The sequence below is a fragment of the Triturus cristatus genome, chromosome 8 (genome assembly GCF_964204655.1).
Source record: "Triturus cristatus chromosome 8, aTriCri1.1, whole genome shotgun sequence".
Classification (NCBI taxonomy): Eukaryota; Metazoa; Chordata; class Amphibia; order Caudata; family Salamandridae; genus Triturus; species Triturus cristatus.
The window spans coordinates 69,706,851-69,725,756 of NC_140591.1; the positions used below are offsets into that span (position 1 = coordinate 69,706,851).

Consider the following 18,906-nt stretch of genomic DNA (forward strand, 5'->3'; position numbering starts at 1 on the left):
TTGATGAAAACCAAAGTCCTTTGTTACCTCACCAGGGGTATGAAGCAATATAAAAATATTGCAATTGGACCACATAGAAAAGTGCTCTTTGCCAATTTAAAATGACAATTTGATAGAAGGATTTACAATAGTCGAATCTGGGCAAACTGAACATTAAGATCGTATTACTGAAATGTTGAGTTGGTAGAAAGGGCAAGAGATACATTGCAAAAGTGAGGGTTTCTCTCATCTGTTACAATATGTCGGCTAAGCATGTCTGGGTTGTCTTCAAGCATTCTACTTATATTTGGAGATCAAGTCCACGCAATGGAACAACAGCTGCAAGTGAGTGCCTATAAAGCTTGAACTTTAAGCCAGGCACTACAGATCCATGGGACAAACCCACACCATCTGTGAAGTGCTGTTTAGATACTAACTTCTTGAACCTTTCATCCTGAAAGGAGGATTAGGCAATGGTCTTCTACAAACCGTGCTTGCTTCCGGACTCTGCTAGGACGGAGTCCAAGGTCTGTACTCTGGTCCTCAAACTGATTCATGGAAGGCTTCCAGAATATCTTCCATTGAGCCTGAACCTGTGCATTTCACAAGGACCTTTGCACTCTCCCCATAAAAAGTTGCTGGTTCCTAGTCTTTCTTCAGTGCTCACAGGCCCATGGGTTTGTAGCGCTTTAGAAAAGGTTGATGAAGATGAATTTTCTATCTGGCTCAAGTCTGTTGAAGAACTCTTTAAACATCATTCCCAGTTTTAGATAATCAATTTAGTCAGACCAAAGTGAAAAAGATTTTTGACTAATATCGTTGAGATTCCCGGAATGTGGGTCTTCTGTTCCTGAAACTCCTCTTCTGAGCTTAAATTGGGGGATTATATATTGGAGTGAATTCAATTTACTTACTACAGTGACTCTTGTACTGCCCTTTAAAGAACACTCTATCATCCTCGACCTGCAGTCTGTGTGTGAATACCATCAATACAGATGTAAAGAAAAAGGTCTGGTTTGTAGAGGAGTAGAGCAAGCAGGGTCAGTGTTGAGGTTTCAGAACTCTCACACAAAACCTCTCTTAATAAATTGCAGCTGCCTTGTTCCCTATTTTTGTGCTGCCACAGCAGTGGATTTTAACAATGAAGATCTACATTTGGCCTACGGTGAAGGCAACTTACTTGTAACTCTGGAAATTGTGGTGCCCCATTGCTTGCTCTACAGCTGGTGAAGGGTAGAGCAGCAAAATATTATTGAAACAAGGCACTGAACGCAGTGAAGGGGGGTTAAAGTGTGTTTGAAGCAATGGATCTTACTGTATGCCCCGGTTACTGTCTCGATTAAAACAGGGCTAAAGAATTTAAGGTATTTATTTTTTGGACATTTCCATCTACATGTATCTATATTTCTTTTCCTCATTTTATTGGTATGTATCTTTTTTATTTCTTTTCTAAGGGACAAAATAAAGTAGTAACTAGTATCTTTACATATTTATTTTAACTGTATTTTTGTATGGATATCTTGTCTATAGCCTGAGCCTTGCCAGAGACAGAGGAGCACTACACAGTACCAAAGACAAACATAAGAGTAATAGGAGAAGTAGTTGGTTTTTGGATGGTCAATGCATTGTTTTTAAAGAGGTCCATCATTTTGAAGATGGTGTGGGCTGACAATGGGAACCAGTGGAGTTCCATCGAAATTAGAGTGATGTTTAGGCACTGGATAAGAAGTGCTGTGGTATATAGGATGTTCCTAAGCAGTGCCAGTGTGGAATTTGGGAGACCATCAGGGGCTGCTCCTCAGCTGAGGCGGAGAAGCGTCGCCCCACTGCTCTGACAGTAAGTGAAAAAGGAAAAATAAAATGATAATAGCACACTGTTATTATCATTTGATTTTTCCGTCCCTGCTCAGCTGGTTAGGGGTGGGGCTGGGCTGTGTCACAGGAGCAGGGGGAGGAGTGGTGGCACACTGTAAGTCCGCATGACAGTTTGACCGGCCGCCTTGGGCCAGTCAAACAGTCATACGCTCTTAGCATGTTCTCCACCGGCCTGTGTTGAACAGCTGAGTGGAGAACATACCTAGACTCTCTGTCTCTCTCTGAGCACCGAACCTCGGCACTCAGACCAGCCACAACGCTGCTATCAGCAATGTCGTGATTGGCTAGAGGAGTCTGGCAGCCTGGGAGCTTCCTGTTCCTGCTTCCTGCCCCTTGAGTCCTGGAAGCGGGCAAAAAGGACAGAAAGGTGGCAACAAACAGGTAACTGATTTTCTTTTTTCATTTCCTCCCCCCGCGACCCCCTCCCCACCACCGTTAAGTGGCAGCGTATACTGAAGGCCATGAAGCAGGGCGTTACCACCATCTAGATGCAATAGTATGATATTTTGAACACAGTTCTAAGTTGCTTTCTGGAAGAAACGGTTTCATTTTCTTTAGAAGAGAGAGCTGGTACCAGGCCATCTTTGTTTTTTTGTTCCTTAAGGGTGAGGCTGGTGTCCAAGGTAAATCCAAGTGACATGGCATTCATGGAAAATTGGGGTTCCAAGCCAGAAAGGTTAATGTTATTAAACCAGGTTTGCACTGTTCGATGTTTGTTGTTCTTAGCAAATACCAGGAGTTTTGTCTTGGCTAGTTTTGTGTTGGGTTGTGCTTCAAGCAGGTGCTGGACATCCTGGGCTGGTTGATGTTCGTGCAGTGTTTGAGGTGTTGGTGAGGTGTTGCATCTCTGAAGCAGAAGAAACTTTCGAGTAGACTTGAGGATTATTGGCATATTAGTGAATTTTGATGCGGTGTCTGTGAATAGAGCACCAAGAGGCTGCATGTAGTGGGCACAAGATAAGGCTTTGAAGGATAACCAGGAAGAGGTGGGCATACAAGATGAAGCAGGCGTGATGTTGTCTGTATGCTGTTGAATCTTTAGTATTTTTGCACTGAAAAAGAGGTCAATTTCATTGAATTTTCATCTGGAGGAAGGAATGGGTGGGTCCAGCTGAGGCAGTGCTTGACTGTCTTGAAATGTTATCTGCTTATGTTGGGGTCTTCATTCATTTTGTTGGTAGTACTTTACTGTGGCTGATGTGATGTGTGTGTTGTACAGAGGGACTCCAGTATCATGAAGTCATCTGGAGATCTTTTTATTCTAGTTTCTTTACTGTCTGAGGATGAGTCGTTCATTGTGAGCAAGGTCTTAAGAGTGCCAGGATGCTGTGGCCTTTAGCTAAAACTTGCATGTTTTAAGTGGGGTGTGAATGTTCCAATAGTTTTTTTTTTAATTGCTGAAGTTTGTAGGGGAGCTGGCTTCGAATAGCGAGTTGTTAGGGTGAGTTGAGTTCAAGCATTAGGCTTTCTAAGAAAAATTATTGGAAGGCTTTGAGGGTCTGGTCTTCCCTGTTGGTTGACCTTCATTTGTGGGTAAGTTGCTGAGCAGGGAAAAAGGGACAGCGAAGTTGTCAGTCCAGTTGTATGAGTGGTTTGTAATGGATTGTTGGTGATGTTGAGAAGACAACGTTGATTATGTGGCCTTTAGAGTGGGTTGGTTGTGTGACATGCTGTACTACGTTGAGCGTGTCGAGGAGGTGATTGAGAAAGGTGTTTCTTTTTTTAGCTCATGTTCACTGGGAGTTGAAAGCCACACAAGAAGGTGGTGTGGGCACGTCAGATGGACAAGGTGTTGTGGAGATTTGAGAAATAATCAGGCCTCTACATTGGGTAGGAGGTGGAGGTCTTAGTTGCAGAGAGTGGGAGATGGCATGTCAGCAGTGCCATGGAGCTGAGTGTTACTTGCCAAGAATGCAGGAACAGGAGGACTAATGGATGATAAACAGTTCTCTTCCCTTTTGATGAGTGCAGTCCACATGATGAATGTTGTAGCCTGTGGGAAGAGGACGTCTAGGCTGTGCAAAGATTTGAGGTGAACTACTGTTTTTCTGTGTGCATGATTTGGAAAGTGTGTTCCCTAGTTTGAAGGTGTGTGGTGGTTAGTAGGATGTGTATGAAGTTGGTTCTATATATTGTGTGGACACTATGTGAGTGTTTGGGTTGTCTTGGTCTGGGTGTGATCGTGGAGACTGGCAGTATAGGGCACTGGGTGAGGTACATGATTATATCTTACCTTGTAGGTTTTAACTGATACATTTCCATTCTTACTTTAATGCCTGCAGCGCCTTAGTGCACAAAGTAGTCATGTATAATAAACCGAAAATCTCCTGAAAACATACGCATTGTAGTAATAGCACACATGCATGTCATTTTCTTACAGACCACCTATCTGATTCATTGTGTAAAAATTCTATATGTGGGTTTCAGATGAAGACGAGGATAGCGATGAGGAATCAGATGAGGAGTCCGGATGGGAGAGTGATGAGGAAGACCTCGGATCAGAGGATGAGCCCTTTGATGATACTATGTGCCCAGAAAGTAAGTTGAACAATAATATGGCAAATGCTATGGAGATTAATGTAACCTGCGGAGCTGAACTGGTCCACCGATTGAGGTTTCCAAGTTCAGAGCCTCATCCACCCAGCATGGCTCCTTCTCCAGGGCTGTGATGTGTGCCTGGAACTCTTTGCAAGTAAGCATTATACCTCATCTTTCTTCATCGCCTTTAGAAAGTTTCAAAAGACACATCCTTTCATTCTATTCCTGCACTAATCTGACGCATCCATTACCTCATCTCAATAATTCTTCTTCTTCCATCCCTGTGTCTTTTGCCTTATTATCTTTGCGATGTTTGCTCTTACTCCATCTATTTTTATAGTTTAGGCATATCTCTCATTCTTCTTTTTGAATTCAAACATGTTCGCATATGTGATGATACTATGTTAGTTTTAAAGCACCTGAAGGCCATAGGTGCTAGCCCATTGCTTAAAATGTTAAAGAAAAAAATATTGGTTTGCATGTTGCATAACTATTGCATAACTGTTGAAGAGACTGAATAGATAGTTCAATATGATAGCAAAGTTGTAGGTGTAAATGTAATGCTTAGTGTCATTAACTTGCTACTGTGTTGTGGCCTCTGTTCAATGAGCTGCCAATATTATAAAGTTTCTAACAAGTGTGTGTGTAAACCACCTTAATCCTTAATGAAATGTAACACGTATTAGCATCCTAAGAAATATGGTCAGGTAATGAAGAGGAATTAAATCGAGGTTCCCACACCTCATTAAAAAAAAAGTGGTCAAACACAATAATATTTGCTTTATACTAAAATAGGTGTATTTAAGACTTTTTAAATGTGTTGTGTTGTAATGTTGTGTGATGTACCACTCACCTAAATATGACTTGTTTCAGACTGTGATCCTGATCTGTTTGAGAACACCCTACAGCTGCGAGAGAAGCGTCTAGACATTGAGGAAGCCCAGGCCGAAGAAAAGAAGTTAGTTGATAATCTCAAGAAAGACTTTGACACCATGGCCAAAAAGGTACTGCATGTGTGGACTGAAAGAAAAGGAAGCACAGTGCAGAAAGGGAAGAGGTTGATGTTTCAAGTCATCAGGAGAGCAGCGACAGCATTTGTGTACACAAATAAGGAAAAGCATGGTTACTTGCTTGTTTGTTGACGCCCAGACTACTTCCCATTGTGTAGCTGCAGCTGCTTACACTCAATGGCGATCAGGGGTTCTTTGTCTTATAGGTCAGTCAGTTTCATGATGCTTATATCGTGGAGCTGTGGTAGAATGTAGCCTTATAGCCCTCTGCTGAGGGCTATACCGGTTGTTAAAGTCCCTGAACCCAAGTTATAGACCCGAGATGCAGGCAAGGATCTATAATGAGGGTGAGGGCCTAGCCCAAGGACGAAGGGCTATCAAGGCCTGTGTTTTGCGCACAAGCATATATTGAGGAGCAGCTGAGGCACTATGTGCCTGGACAGCGTATCTGCTCCTCTGAGGTGATTTTGTTCACTTAGCTATGCTTTAATAAAACTACCTTGGGCAGTCAGACCTTTCAGTTCTGCTACCACAGATCTGGAATGGATTAGCGGAACGTTTGAGGAGAGAAACCGCTCTCCTCCCCTTTCGAAAGAGATTGAAAACCTTCTTATTTGAACATACTTTTCTCATTATATTCATATCTGTTGCAACAAACCATCATTACCTTTTCAATAAGCACCAAGAGACCTGTGGTATTTGTGTGTTATGTAAGTGTTATTCATATAACGTATAACATAAGACTATTAGAACATTCCACCCACTAAGGGTAGAATGTTCTAAATTAAGAAGGGAGAAACATGAAGACAAACATCGGAATGTTGTCGTTCCGGGCTCATACCAACCTTTATTAACCCGTAGCCACTCCATTGTCTTCAATGGAGCGATCAACATTCTAATGTTCGAATTCCATTTACTGTATTGTTGTTCTCCTTTGCTTTGGCTGTTCTAGTCTTGCTGTTGCAGTGCATCCACCTCCCTGTTGCTTCGTGCATGCCGTACACTTCCAAAGAAAACGGAGCCCAGACTCTAACCGTTTGTTTGCCTTAGGGTATCCTCTGGGGGACTCAGTCTGAAGGAAAGGCTGCTGGGAGGATCCAGCAGCAGATTTATATCCAGCTGCTCATTCTCCCCTGGACAGTTTTTCCCCGGCAGAGGAGGTATTGAGCAGCCTATAGAGTGAACTAATTGTCATGTGTGAAATATTGATTCGGCCATTCACCTTGAACAGCACCCTCGACCTTTGATGGGCAAAGATATGGCTCACTCAGTCCATAGTTGTTGCGGAAATTGTTTGACTCACTGTCCCTTAGGAACCAAGCTATGCTTCATTAACGCCTCAAGAAACAGAAACTGGTCTGATGTTGCTTGAGTTCTCATCTGGAGAGGACCTGGTCTGGCAATTTGCGCTGGACTGGTCCAATTGGAGCCGGACCAAGGCTGGTTTGCATATGAGAGGTCTCAAACCTATGTGGCATAGTGGGCAAAAAAGCAATGGACTGGAACCCTGTCCAAGAAATTACCTGAGATTAACTCATGCATTCCACCAATCACTTTTTTCTTTTCCCCCAATCTATGTGTAACAGGATCCTAGATTAGTCCCTTTCTGGAATCTGTCGACTTGACAACCCCTCTCCGCTGCAACAAAATTAGTTGCCACATCCAGATAGCTTATATATATCAGCATAGGGACCCCACCTGCACCCCATAGCCTCTGAGCGATAGAAGAATGCACATATCGAAACACTGCTCTCTCTACGAAACAGATGTGTGAACTTTCTGAACAGGCCAACATGTCTATTTATCACAAGTACCTATGTACAAATTGTATCTTTACCCATAGGTTCATTGTTTACCATAAATACAATAATGAGACCCATATGACTACAGGGTGTGGTGCATTAATACAGAATACAATTGCTTCATCGTAGCAATGTACTCAATTCACCATTAAAACCTTTTGAAAATAATACATCAAGTTTAGATTGATATTCCAACCCAGTCCTTGAGTTTATGATTTAGGCCTCTGCCTTGTTTGGTACGGAGACACACGTGTTTAAATGTAGTCTGTGTCCTTCATCTGCCAGTATTTGTTTACAAATATATACCCTTTATTAATTCCATCATTCTTTGCAATCCATATGCATCCCAACATGTGCTGACCCGTTTCAGTTTATCGATTTCTTTCTAAGGCCTTCTCAGGACAACCCTCAAGGACCTGCACACATTGTATGTATCCTTGTATGGTGGACCTGCAATCACCCAGAGTGTGAAGTGAGTACTCTTACATCGCCTGAGGGCAAACCTCCACTAACAGCCTGGGAAATAAAATATCAAAGCTTCATCTTTAAACAAATCCAGGGACATTGTTATTATTTACCCACTTTGAAAACAGCTTGGCAATCGTCTTTCTTGTGTTATGCCCTTTGCCCACAATATAAATGGGTGGTCACACAATCCCACTTTCTGATCTGAAGTCCCACAATTTCTTCATCTGCCCTTGTAGTAGCTTGACTTTAGATTGCACGGCTGGACATTTTAAAGACAAGCCTCACTCCTTCATTAGGTCTCACCTACCAGCCGGCATAAGCCCGCCCACTGCTTGCCATTGGTTAACTTTATTGTCACTCTTATTTGCTTGCTTCCTATTCAGTGGCTTTCCTTATCCATCTTGTGTATGGTTCTCCTCTGGACTATATCCTATCTACCAACCTTTTGCATAGTGGACTTTATAGGAGTGCATGTGTTTTCCAGCTCTCTACCTCGGGTGCTTCTCCAAACCCCATCCTGCCCCGCACTCCATGTTGCTTTCACCCTTGTCTGTGTTCCCCACTCTATGTAGTGTTCTCTCTGTCTTGTTCCTCTCCCCCACACCCTCTGTGTTGCTCACCTCTTGTGCTGCTTTCCTCCTCCTCCTCCATCTGCTTCTCCATTTAACCACAACTCTCACCTTTTTTTAGTTTACGATTTTTAATTTACATTTTTTCATTTTCCGATCCGCATGACGTCTGCCAGCAAGGATCAGTAAATAAAAAATTGAAGTAAATGGATGGCACTCACTTCATTCTCTTGGTGGATGCATGAATGATGCCACATAGTGCACACCAGCAGAATAATGGAACCTTCAGCGGCGGTTGTGTCATTTTTCGTACTTGGAAATTAACCTACTATATTTTGAAGCTTACCAAAATGTGAAGGGAACCTCTATCAACAGCTCCTTGAGGATTGTCATGAGGAGGCCTTAGAAAGAAATACAGAGGCCGAAACATGTTGAACATCTTGGAAGGCATTGAACAATTTCATGTAAAGGCCACTAGGGGGCATCATCTTAATAAATGTGATTCAGTGCTTCAGCTTTTCGTTGCAAAAATGCTAAAGAGACACAATAGTAGTTTAGCAGCAGTGGGGATCGCTGTGTGGCCTAGTCGCATAAGATGCTGCCCCAGTCTGAGCTCTGACACCTTCCTAAAGGACACCAGACACAACTGCATCACCAGTTTATCAGATAACGATATAAAAGACAGACTGATTTCACTAATTATCACCAATGACTCAAAAAGATGTAACCTCAAATTCACATCCCTCGTAGCTGAATACCTGGGCTTAGGGGAATTCATGTATCCTATTCCTTTCATTAACTTGCACACCAAAGGATGTTGCCTCACTGGCTTACCATCCCATCCGCTTTTCATGCCCTGCTGATGTTGCTGACCCATCTACCTTGATGGTCCTGTAAGACTTCTGCCCTCCTGCTAAAAGATGCCAAGAAATGTAAAGCCTGGTAACATCTGTGAAACGTGCTCTCCACCCCTTTCCGTACACCATCTAATCCATAATTCCTAGACTGATGTGTATACCTTGACCTTTCCCCAGCCTAGGGGGGCATTATGCATCCTGAAGATGCCTCCAGATGCCCTGGCACATCTGTAAATGCCCAAAAGGTTCTAAGCCACTAGGCTTAACCTGCCCTGTATGACTAGACTGTGAACCTGCCCATAAGGGTTCCGCAAAGCCTGTGGGAAGACTGGAAGCAGGATATAGTGACTCACTGACAACTCCAATAGAGGTAGGCTGCAGCACAGTGATGTGACTACTGCCACCTTCGCTGATTCTCTGCGTATCGGGGCCTAATATAATATCTGCAAATCATTGTAAACAATGGGAAAACATAGTAAATCTGACCAGATCAAATTTTGAGAAAAGCACATGTAGCACATGTAGCTAAAGCTTTTGTATCTGGTCTCCAGCTGAAAAATGTTGTCAGTCGGATCTATATCGAACAGTCCCCATATTCTGTGTAACTCAGTGAAATCTTAGACATCCAAGCTCCAATCACTGCCTTCCCAAAGCCTCCCTGAGTACAAGTCCCAAAGACTCCACGGGTACAAGTCCGCCACCAGGTATCTTCCGGGATGGCCTTGGAAGATACTCCACCTTCAACTAGATTCCCTCCTAGAAACAAAACTCACATAGAGTGATGCCAATTCTTCTAGTGTTTGTTCCCACTAACTTATTGATGTACCTGACCGGAAGCTGATCTAATCTTAGATCTGGGTATCTAGGAAAGAGAGCTCGACTATTCCATGTATGGCTTAATCCTCACCCCACCTCTTTTGCTTTCATGTCCAAAGGAATCGTCTGAGAAGAAGACAGACCTTTTTGTAAATGTCTTATTTTTAACCTTTGGAGTGCCCTGTAATGGAAGGGTCCTGGAAACATTACCTGAATGGAAGAGGAAAGGATAACCACACCCCTTGCTAGGTGTCTGAGGGAAATCTGAGGGTGAGCCACTATCAGCCACATGCATCAACCTTTTTTGCGCCCGCAAAAAAGGCTTTTGCGATGCATCAAAGTGTAAGACACTCACAAATTAGGAAATTGCAATTTATTGCGATTTCTTAAATTGCGATTGCATTTAAGGAATCACATTTTGCAATGCAATAACCACTTTTAAATATCGATTTTGCTATTTGGGGGCGCAAATTACCGAGCAATTGAACTGGTCGGTAATTTGCAAAAACTTTGAAAAATGCACTAAAGTGCATTTTTCAAAGTTTCATGTTGCACACACACACGCCATTGGGGCATGTGTGTACGCAACATGGGTGCACTTCACAATTCCAGGGGTGCAACAGGGTGTCCTTTTGACACCCTTGCACCCTTGAAATTGCATGCGCAATTTGCAAGTAACTATTGGTACTCGCAAATTGCGCATGCAATTTCCCATTCATTCCTATGGGCCGGTAGGCCCATAGGAATGAATGGGGAGCCATTCCTTAATTGGGACTCACAATTTGCGACTCGCAATTAAGGAATGTTTAGGAATCGCTATTTTTATAGCGATTTCTACATGCATAGGCTTTTGCGAGTCCTTATTTGCGATTCCTTAATAATCACAATTAAGGACTTGCAAAATCATACCTTGATGCATGTGCCCCTAAGTCTCAAACTTCCTTATGATCACTTATAGTTTTGTGTCTGTAAGCATTAATATTCCCTTGTTTGAATCTACCAAAAACCCTACAAAATCCATTCTCTTTGATGCCACTAGATCTGGCTTCTCTGTTTGTTATAAATCTTAGTCTCTGAATTAAACAAATTGCATCTTGTACCTGTTTTACCAGGAGTTCTTTCCTGCATCAGAAAGATCATATAGTCTCAACAGACCGCCATTCTTAGACCTCTATCCTGAGAAATGCTGCTATCAGTTTTAACAGTGTTGTGAAACAGTAAGGAGCGGAGAAGAGACCGAATGGAAGGGACCTGAACCTGTAATTTTGGGCCCGCCATAGGAGTTGGAGATACTTCCTGTGGCCTTGAAAAATGGGTACTGATTAGTATCTATTTTTTAAATCCAATCTCACCATCCACTCCCCTGGAAGAAGAATATCTCGCAGACAGATTACTGACTCCATTTTGAAATGGCAATAGAGTGCAAACTGATTGAGATCCCTCAAGTTTATTACTTGACTGAATTTCTTATTTTTCTTTTGCACCAAAAATATATTGCTGATGAACCCCTTTGGATTCCTCTGACAAATCTCTGTTGCCTCTTTAAAAGTTAGCTCCTGTACTTTTGTAGAAATGAACTCTATTCCATCCTAGGAAAACTGTGCTGGAGCAGGAAGTCTGGTCTGAAAAGTAAAGGCATAAAAATGTATCTCAAACCCCTTTACTGTTTGTAACACCCAAGAGTTGCCGAAAATGAGTTCCCCCCTCCTGCACAAAAAAGGCCAACCTGCCCCCAACCTTTGCGAGGGGAAAGGACTCTTTCCTTGAGTTCCTCTTCCCCTTATGTATCTACCATAAAAGCCACAGTATCCTCCCCTTCTACTTTGCAGGAAGAACACTGGCCTGAAGTATCTGAACTTGCAGCCACAGTAGGGTCTGAAGAAACTTGACTGGTCAACTAAGTGACCCCTGTATCTGCCACCTCTGGGGGGAATCCGACCAAACACCCTCATCAACGAGGAATGTGCCTTGTCCAAGGAAGTAAATCCTTGCACATAGAGAGCAATTTCTTTTATGAAGTCCTCTTCAAACAGAGAGCCTTGAACAGATAAACAAACCTCTGATGAACAGAGGCACCACAATTAGGGTAGATCCTTAGTAGTAATGCCTTACTCCTCTCAAAGTACAAGCCTGCGTTTACATTACCCAAGAAGCAAACGGCCCACTGAGCCCACCTAGGGATATCTCAGGGTCCGACACCTCCCTTGAATTTTTTGCTGTTCAGAAGAACATAGTCTCCAAGTAAGAGGACCCAGAGTGTCCAACTCCTTGTCTTGGCAAGAAGACCAGCACTGCCCACCCCTTTCCTGGGGTCCTTACCTCCTCTGCTACGAAAAGACACAATTTTGATATCTAACACTGATGTTAAAGTCGGCTTTTAAAAAATGGTTGGCCAGAGGTATTCTGCCCTCATTTTGGTCTTAGTGGCCCTATCTATAGGGGCCCTTATTCTAGCCCTAATATAATGGTCTACAAAAGTTGTCGGAAACCATTCTGCAGAGTTAGAGTCATGTATCAACCTCGGATTGAACACTTGGTTACCCTCTGCATCCAGAATTACCGTTTGCTGCTTATCCACGTTTACCTTCTTTGTCACATTTACATGATGAACATCACAAGAAGTACCATCATAAAAATCATCCATGCATTAATCACTTGCTTTTAAAAGCTCTTTTAGTTTGACCTCCACTTAAATTCCTATTAGAATCACACAATAAATAACTTCAATCCATTTCGCCTTGCAGAATTGAACCACTTCTGTAGGAAGCTGGCTCTGTTTATACCATACCAATGTAAGGTATAGTGTGCACAGCGTCCAGGGTGTCCCCAGGTGTATAGCAGAGGCTAAATTAGGTAAGTACTAACAGCTCCCTTTGTGGTAATGTGGGTGAATGGTTAGGCTTATCCAGAGGGTGTGTTAAGCATGTATTGTATTCACTCAAGGGGTTGAGACACACACCCAGAGACACAATCCAGACCAATTAGGTAAGTAATAAAAAGATATACTTATGTTTTAGAACCAAGCAGGACTTGGCACAGGTGAGTAATAGATACTTTCAAAATGCAAGACTGTTCGAGGTAATGCAGTTGTGATTGAAATTACAATTGTTGCAGGTTTGTGTCACTTTTAAATGCAGTTTGCATCATACAGTAACTACTTTTAGATTAGTTTTGAGTTACTTTAGATTACTTTGAGTACTGGGGTTGGTATGCCTAGATACTCCTCCTTATGATGTCTACATACAAGGTAGGTTCGACTTTTTATACTTTTCAATTGAGTTTTCTATTCTCCATACATTAGCAGTTCCACACTTAGAACAACTTTAGGCCTAAAATCTTATAACATGTGTTCCTGATGGAAAAAAATGGTTATCGGTTTTGGAGGTAAGTACTCGACTCACGAGGGTGAGCTTTGGAGGTTAGGACCAGGTTCCCCAAGTTCTAGAGAGGCACTCCAGCTACACCACCAGCGGCACTGGGGCGGCTGGGTGCAGAGTGCAGGGGCCCAATGTTAGTCAATGGGGCAAAGGGGGGCTTCAGTTAGGGACTGCTGTCGATCAGGCCACTTGGTTATGGGAGCCTAGCTCCTGGGGTTAGGGTCAGCACTGCAGAAGCCAACGACCAGCACAGGAGCTGCACCACCAGCGGCACTCGGGCGGCCAGGTACAGGGTGCAAAACAGACTTTGGGGACCCTGGGGAGGACCTCAGTTTCAGAAAGATGCTGAAGGCTTGGGCAGGGAGACTTCCTAAGGCAACTACTGGCTGGAGAGGTAAGTTGGGATCTTGGGGGATACCTAGACACAGTTGGTTGTGCCATCCAAGGCCGAGGGGCGTTGGGTGCAGGGGTGTCTTCTGGCATCTGGTCTTTCTTACCAGCTCTGGTCGCGGTCGGGGGACCCTTCAGGTTGAGGCTGCAGGCGTCGTTAGGAGTCTTGAGGGAGGTTGGAGATCACCAGATCCCTGATCAGGATCACTGGTGAGACCTCCTTGGGTTGTTGCAGGTCCTCCGGGTTCTGGGGGTTGCTGGCTGCTGGACTAGTCGTGGTTTTTGCTGAAGGAAGGCTGAAGACACGACAGGTCAGTAGGGCTGGGTCCAAGGCAGTTGGTGTCCTCTTCTTCTTGGGTCAGCATGACTCTTCCGTCCTTCTTTCTTCCTTGAATCTGGCTTCTGGGTTCATGGCTGCCCCCTAAATATTGTATTTAGGGAGCAGTTTAGGGGTCTCTGGTTAGTAGCCAATGGGCTACTGACCTTAGGGTAAATACACCCTTGGTGTGCTCACACCACGTGGGGGAGTGGGCACAATCCCTAATCCTGATTAGAGAGTACCTGCCACCTGCAAGATGGCGGGCACTGAAGAATGGGTTTCACCTCTCCTCCCCCACGTGAGAGGTGGGGTTGTCAGAGGTGGCACACCTTCTGGGCTCTTCTAATTTTTCCCACCTGTCATCCCACAGTAAAGGGGATGAGACAGGAAGGGGGCCTGCTCCTGATAGCAGGAAAGGCTGGGCTTCAAAGTTGCAAAGGCGGGAAGACCTTTGAGCTCCCATACAACAGATTGCTCTTCCTGACCTGGGGGAGGTGTGAACACCTCCTCCCAGGAAAGGCTTTGTTTTTGGACTCAGTGCCCCAGGGGTCCAGAAATTTTTCTCGGGGTGGCCTACTGGTGTTTACCAGTCATTGAACCCACCAGAGGCTGGTTGTTTTTCAGGGGGCATCTCTAAGATGTTCTCTAAGTGCATTGTATAATAAATCCCACACTGGCATCAGTGTGCGTTTATGATGCTGAGAGGTTTGCTACCAAACTTCCCAGAATTTAGTAAAGCCATTATGGTGCTGTGGAGTTCGTAATGACAAACTCCCAGACCATATACTCTTTATGGGCCTGATTTACAAAGGTAAACTGTTTCAAAAATCTAACTTTACAACTTTCAGTATTCACAAAGGGCGTTTACGAGTAGTAAAGTTAGACTTTTGTCTCAGTTTACCTTTGTGAATCGGGCCCTATGGCTTTACTGCACTTACAATGTCTAAGAATGGATGTAGGGGTACAGTGCTCATGGAACTGTACCCTCACCAGTAGTATAGTGCACACAGCTAGAGGGGGGACTTACCTACACAATAGGCAGTGGGTTGCAGGAATGGCACACAGTCAAGTGTGCCATTTCGACTCTTCACTTTATTCTGCACCAAAACATACAGCCTGCAATGGCAGTGTGTGTGGGTTAAGGTACAAGACCTCTAAGGGTGACATAATATGTCCTGCAGGCCTGAAAGGCCTTTCCTGGTCACAGTGACCTTGGTACCCATGGTACCTTTCACATGGGCTTATATGTGGCCAGAGAGGTGCCAATTGTAGGTACAAATGTACACGTTGTGTGAAAGAACACAGGCCCTGGAAACCTGATTGGCAGGGACCCAGGGCACATCAAGTCAAAGTGCATCAGAAATCTGGCAAAAAGTGGGGAGGTAACTGCAACAGAAACCCACTTTCCTACAACCACCAATCTCATGCTCATGCATGTTATGTTGCACAGCATGTGCTTGCTTTTTGCCAATTTCTTTAAACCACCCACAGAGAGGCCCTGTTGCCAATCCCATGTGTGGTGGGTTTTGAGTTTATGTATGGTAATAAAATATTACTTTAGGTTTAAGAAAAACTGAGAAATTCACTGAAAAAAACAAAGGTTAAAGTGATGTTATAGTTAGGTGAAAATTTCAGTGAATAACGTTACATTTTAAACTCAAAGAAACACTGAAAGTCACCAGTTATAGTTATATTTAGTTACTATAACTTATGTCCAAAGGTAACTACAATTCGCACCCTCATCATGAGCAGCTATTTACCCCACTTATTACATCACTCATAAAATTTCTGTTACATCATTGATAACATGACTGCAAAATTTGAAATGACATCATTGATGAGAAGACTTTGCATGACCGGACGAGACTTCAGTTATTTTAGGGCACAAGTTATTGTTACTAGAGATAATCAGAAACTGGTGAACTTCAGTGTTTTTTCATTTTAAAATGTTACGTTGTCTCTGAAACTTCCACCTAACTATAATGTTACTTTAACCTTTGGGTTCTTTCAGTGAATAAAGGCCCCCTCTGAGCCTCATAAGGCCCTGGTGACCCCATCCCCTGAGGTGGGCTCACAGACTGTGTCCTGGACACCCTATCCTGGGACACAGTAGAGTCCCTGCCCGCAACAGTCAAATATATGTTTGCTCCCACCCAATGACTACCCTGCCTGCAGGAGCGCAGGCAGGCAAGGCATATCTGCTCTCACTTAGCAGGAGCTTTACAAATGCTCCTATCGGGTGGGAGCAGGCTTCTGTTTCCCTGTCTGCGCTCCTTCATGCAGGAAAACACATTAATCCTGCCCGGCAGGAGCAATCATAAATAGCTGCTTCCACCAGGCAGGAGCAATGCTGGCTCCTGCAGCTTGCGTTGAGCCAGCTGGGGATGTGAGTGCCCTGGGGTTCCCCGGCATATTGCTTGGTGGGTGCCCAGGGCGGCACAGAGTCATCCACCCAGAAAAAAGCTCAAATTGACCACTGGTGATGGCTAGGAGCTGGCTGTTTCTATTGGTGTTTATTGATGTGAGACTAGATGGACATCCAGTATCTGAACCATGTCTTATGTGTCTGCTCCTTGCAGGTTAAAGGAGTGGAGATAGGCTTGAAAGCAGCAGAGGCCGAGCTGGACGCATTTCAGCGCGAGAAGCAGCAGAAAGTGAACGAGCTGCTGGTGGTTGTCCTGCTTCGGCTGCACCAGGTAAGGACTCAGTCTAGAGGTCGGATCAGAACCCTATTCCTACTACTGCACTCAATGAATCTCCCACCAAAGTCAAGGAACACACACTTTTAATGCAGCATCCCTTAAAGCGTGTGCAGCACACTAGATTATTCCTTTAATGCTTCACTCATGGTAAACACAATTGCTTTTTTGAATATTTTGCTTTTAACATCTGCTAAACAGACCTTAGCCACAAGTGTTCTGGTAAAAGACAAAATCTTTTTATGGTAAAATTGACATAAGTCTCACACACACTCTGGTAATTAGCTGTATGTGTGGAGAGCTCCTGCAAAGCTGTACAGAGTGTCAATGTGGGGTGTCAGAGTGAAGGACATTTTCCCAACTTCACCTAAAACATAATATGCAATAAGTCTGTCTCTCAAGTACTGGAGCCAGATGGGTGGAATAAAATGCTTTGGTTGTTCCTCTGCTGAAAAGGAACAATGCAGACCCTGCCATTTTAAGCAACTTTCTCCCCATATCTCTTCTGCCATTTCCGATACAAATCTTCGAGACATGTATTAATAGGCAGTTGACTAACTTTGTGAAGAAGAACAATGTAATAGATCCAGCACAATCAGGTTTGCTATCAGCCCATGGGACGGGAACCGCTCTGGCTTCCATCTTGGACGCCCTACAATTGTCAGCAGGCAAGGGTCACCCAGCAGCATCGGTGCTGTAGGATTTGTCATCTGCTTTCTATTCAGTGTCCCATGATAAGCTGCTTTTAAGACTGGCAGAGTTGTGTATTTCTGGTGCAGCCCTACAGTGGATAAGGTCCTATTTGGAAAATAGATTGCAGGCAGCATGTTTGTCCCCCTATCACACAGGGGTTAAGTCCTCACAGCACGGCATTCCACAGGGCTCCTCCCTGAGCCCCACATTTTTCAATCTATATATACGACCTGTGGTCAGTTGATATGGTCTCATGGAGTCAACTTCATGAACTGTGCAGACTATACCCTGCTGTTGATCTCGATTGACAAGACCGTCCCTATGCAACCTTCCAGGATTGTACGTAGGCCGTTGCTTCTTGGCTAACATTTATTTTGTTTAAATTTCATGCCAACAAGATGGAGCTCTTGCTCTATTCCAGTGGCTTCCCCGCTGCAGTCACACCCAAGGCATTTTGACCAGCGTCACTTGGCGTTCCACCCTCTCCAGCCAACATTGTGCATATATGGGGTGTGCATTCAGACAACCAGTTGTCCTTGAATAATCAGGTCCACTATCTGTCAACAACTTGTTTTTTCTGTTTGCCTGTTCTGCACAAAATCTTACTTTCCTTCCATGGTATGTCTTTTGGTGGTACTGGTCACTATTTTAAGCCGCTTGGTCTGCAGTATGCTTTATTTCTTGGTTCACCCGAAGAGCTCCTACAACGACTACAACGTATTCAGAATGTAGCTTTGCAATGGTCCTGCATGAAATCTGCGTCAACACCTCTGAATACTCTACACTGGTTCCTTGTAGCCAAGAGGATCAGTTTTGAGTCTTTCTGCAGAGTCCATGGGGCCATTAGCGGAAATGAACCTCGATACCTTCAAGGAAAATGTATGTGCTACATGCCGGGGCGCCATTTGCATGAGTCGGAAACCATGCCAGTGGCAATACCTAATTTTCAGAGGTTAGACTAGGGGGTAGATCATTCTCAGTTTAGAGCAGCCTTTCTTTGGAATTCAGTCCCCCTCTCTTTTTGTAAGATGCAACATTGGCTCTCATTTAGGAAAGTTCTTCAAAACTTGGCTCTGTTTGCAAAGGTTGCTTACTGATATCTTGATTTTGTAATTAGGCACTTACCACAGATACTTTTAGGTCACAGTTGCGCTTTAGAAAGTACGTGTTTCCTATAGCGTGGGCTGCAAGACATGTTCCCATTCAGTAAAATGCAATAAAGCCCTAATTCAGTAACTTTTGATGTGGGAGTACCGTAAACAATTACAACTTAGAGCTAATTTGGCTGGAAAATATCAACAATCTGGTCAGATTGTGCTATCCTGTCACCCGTCTACTAGTTTAGTCATATAAGATATATTCTAGTTGAGGTTCATGTTTATACCTCAGGATCTCCAAAAACAGTTGTCTCCACTCTTATCCTTTCCAGGTTAGACTATTGTAATGCTCTGTTGGTCAACCTACTGAAAGGTCTTCTTAGCAAGTTACATGTTCTTCAGAATATGCAGTCCGAC

General features: G+C 43.8%; 1 protein-coding gene across 1 annotated transcript in view; it reads left to right on the forward strand.

Moving 5' to 3' along the window:
- CFAP44 (cilia and flagella associated protein 44) overlaps nucleotides 1–18,906 on the forward strand; it is a 557,576-nt gene that overhangs the window by 486,697 nt on the left and 51,973 nt on the right. The window contains exons 35-37 of the mRNA XM_085621005.1: nucleotides 4,282–4,392; nucleotides 5,266–5,396; nucleotides 16,580–16,696. Of these exons, the coding sequence (XP_085477131.1) occupies nucleotides 4,282–4,392; nucleotides 5,266–5,396; nucleotides 16,580–16,696 (359 nt within the window). The remainder of the gene's footprint in view (nucleotides 1–4,281; nucleotides 4,393–5,265; nucleotides 5,397–16,579; nucleotides 16,697–18,906) is intronic.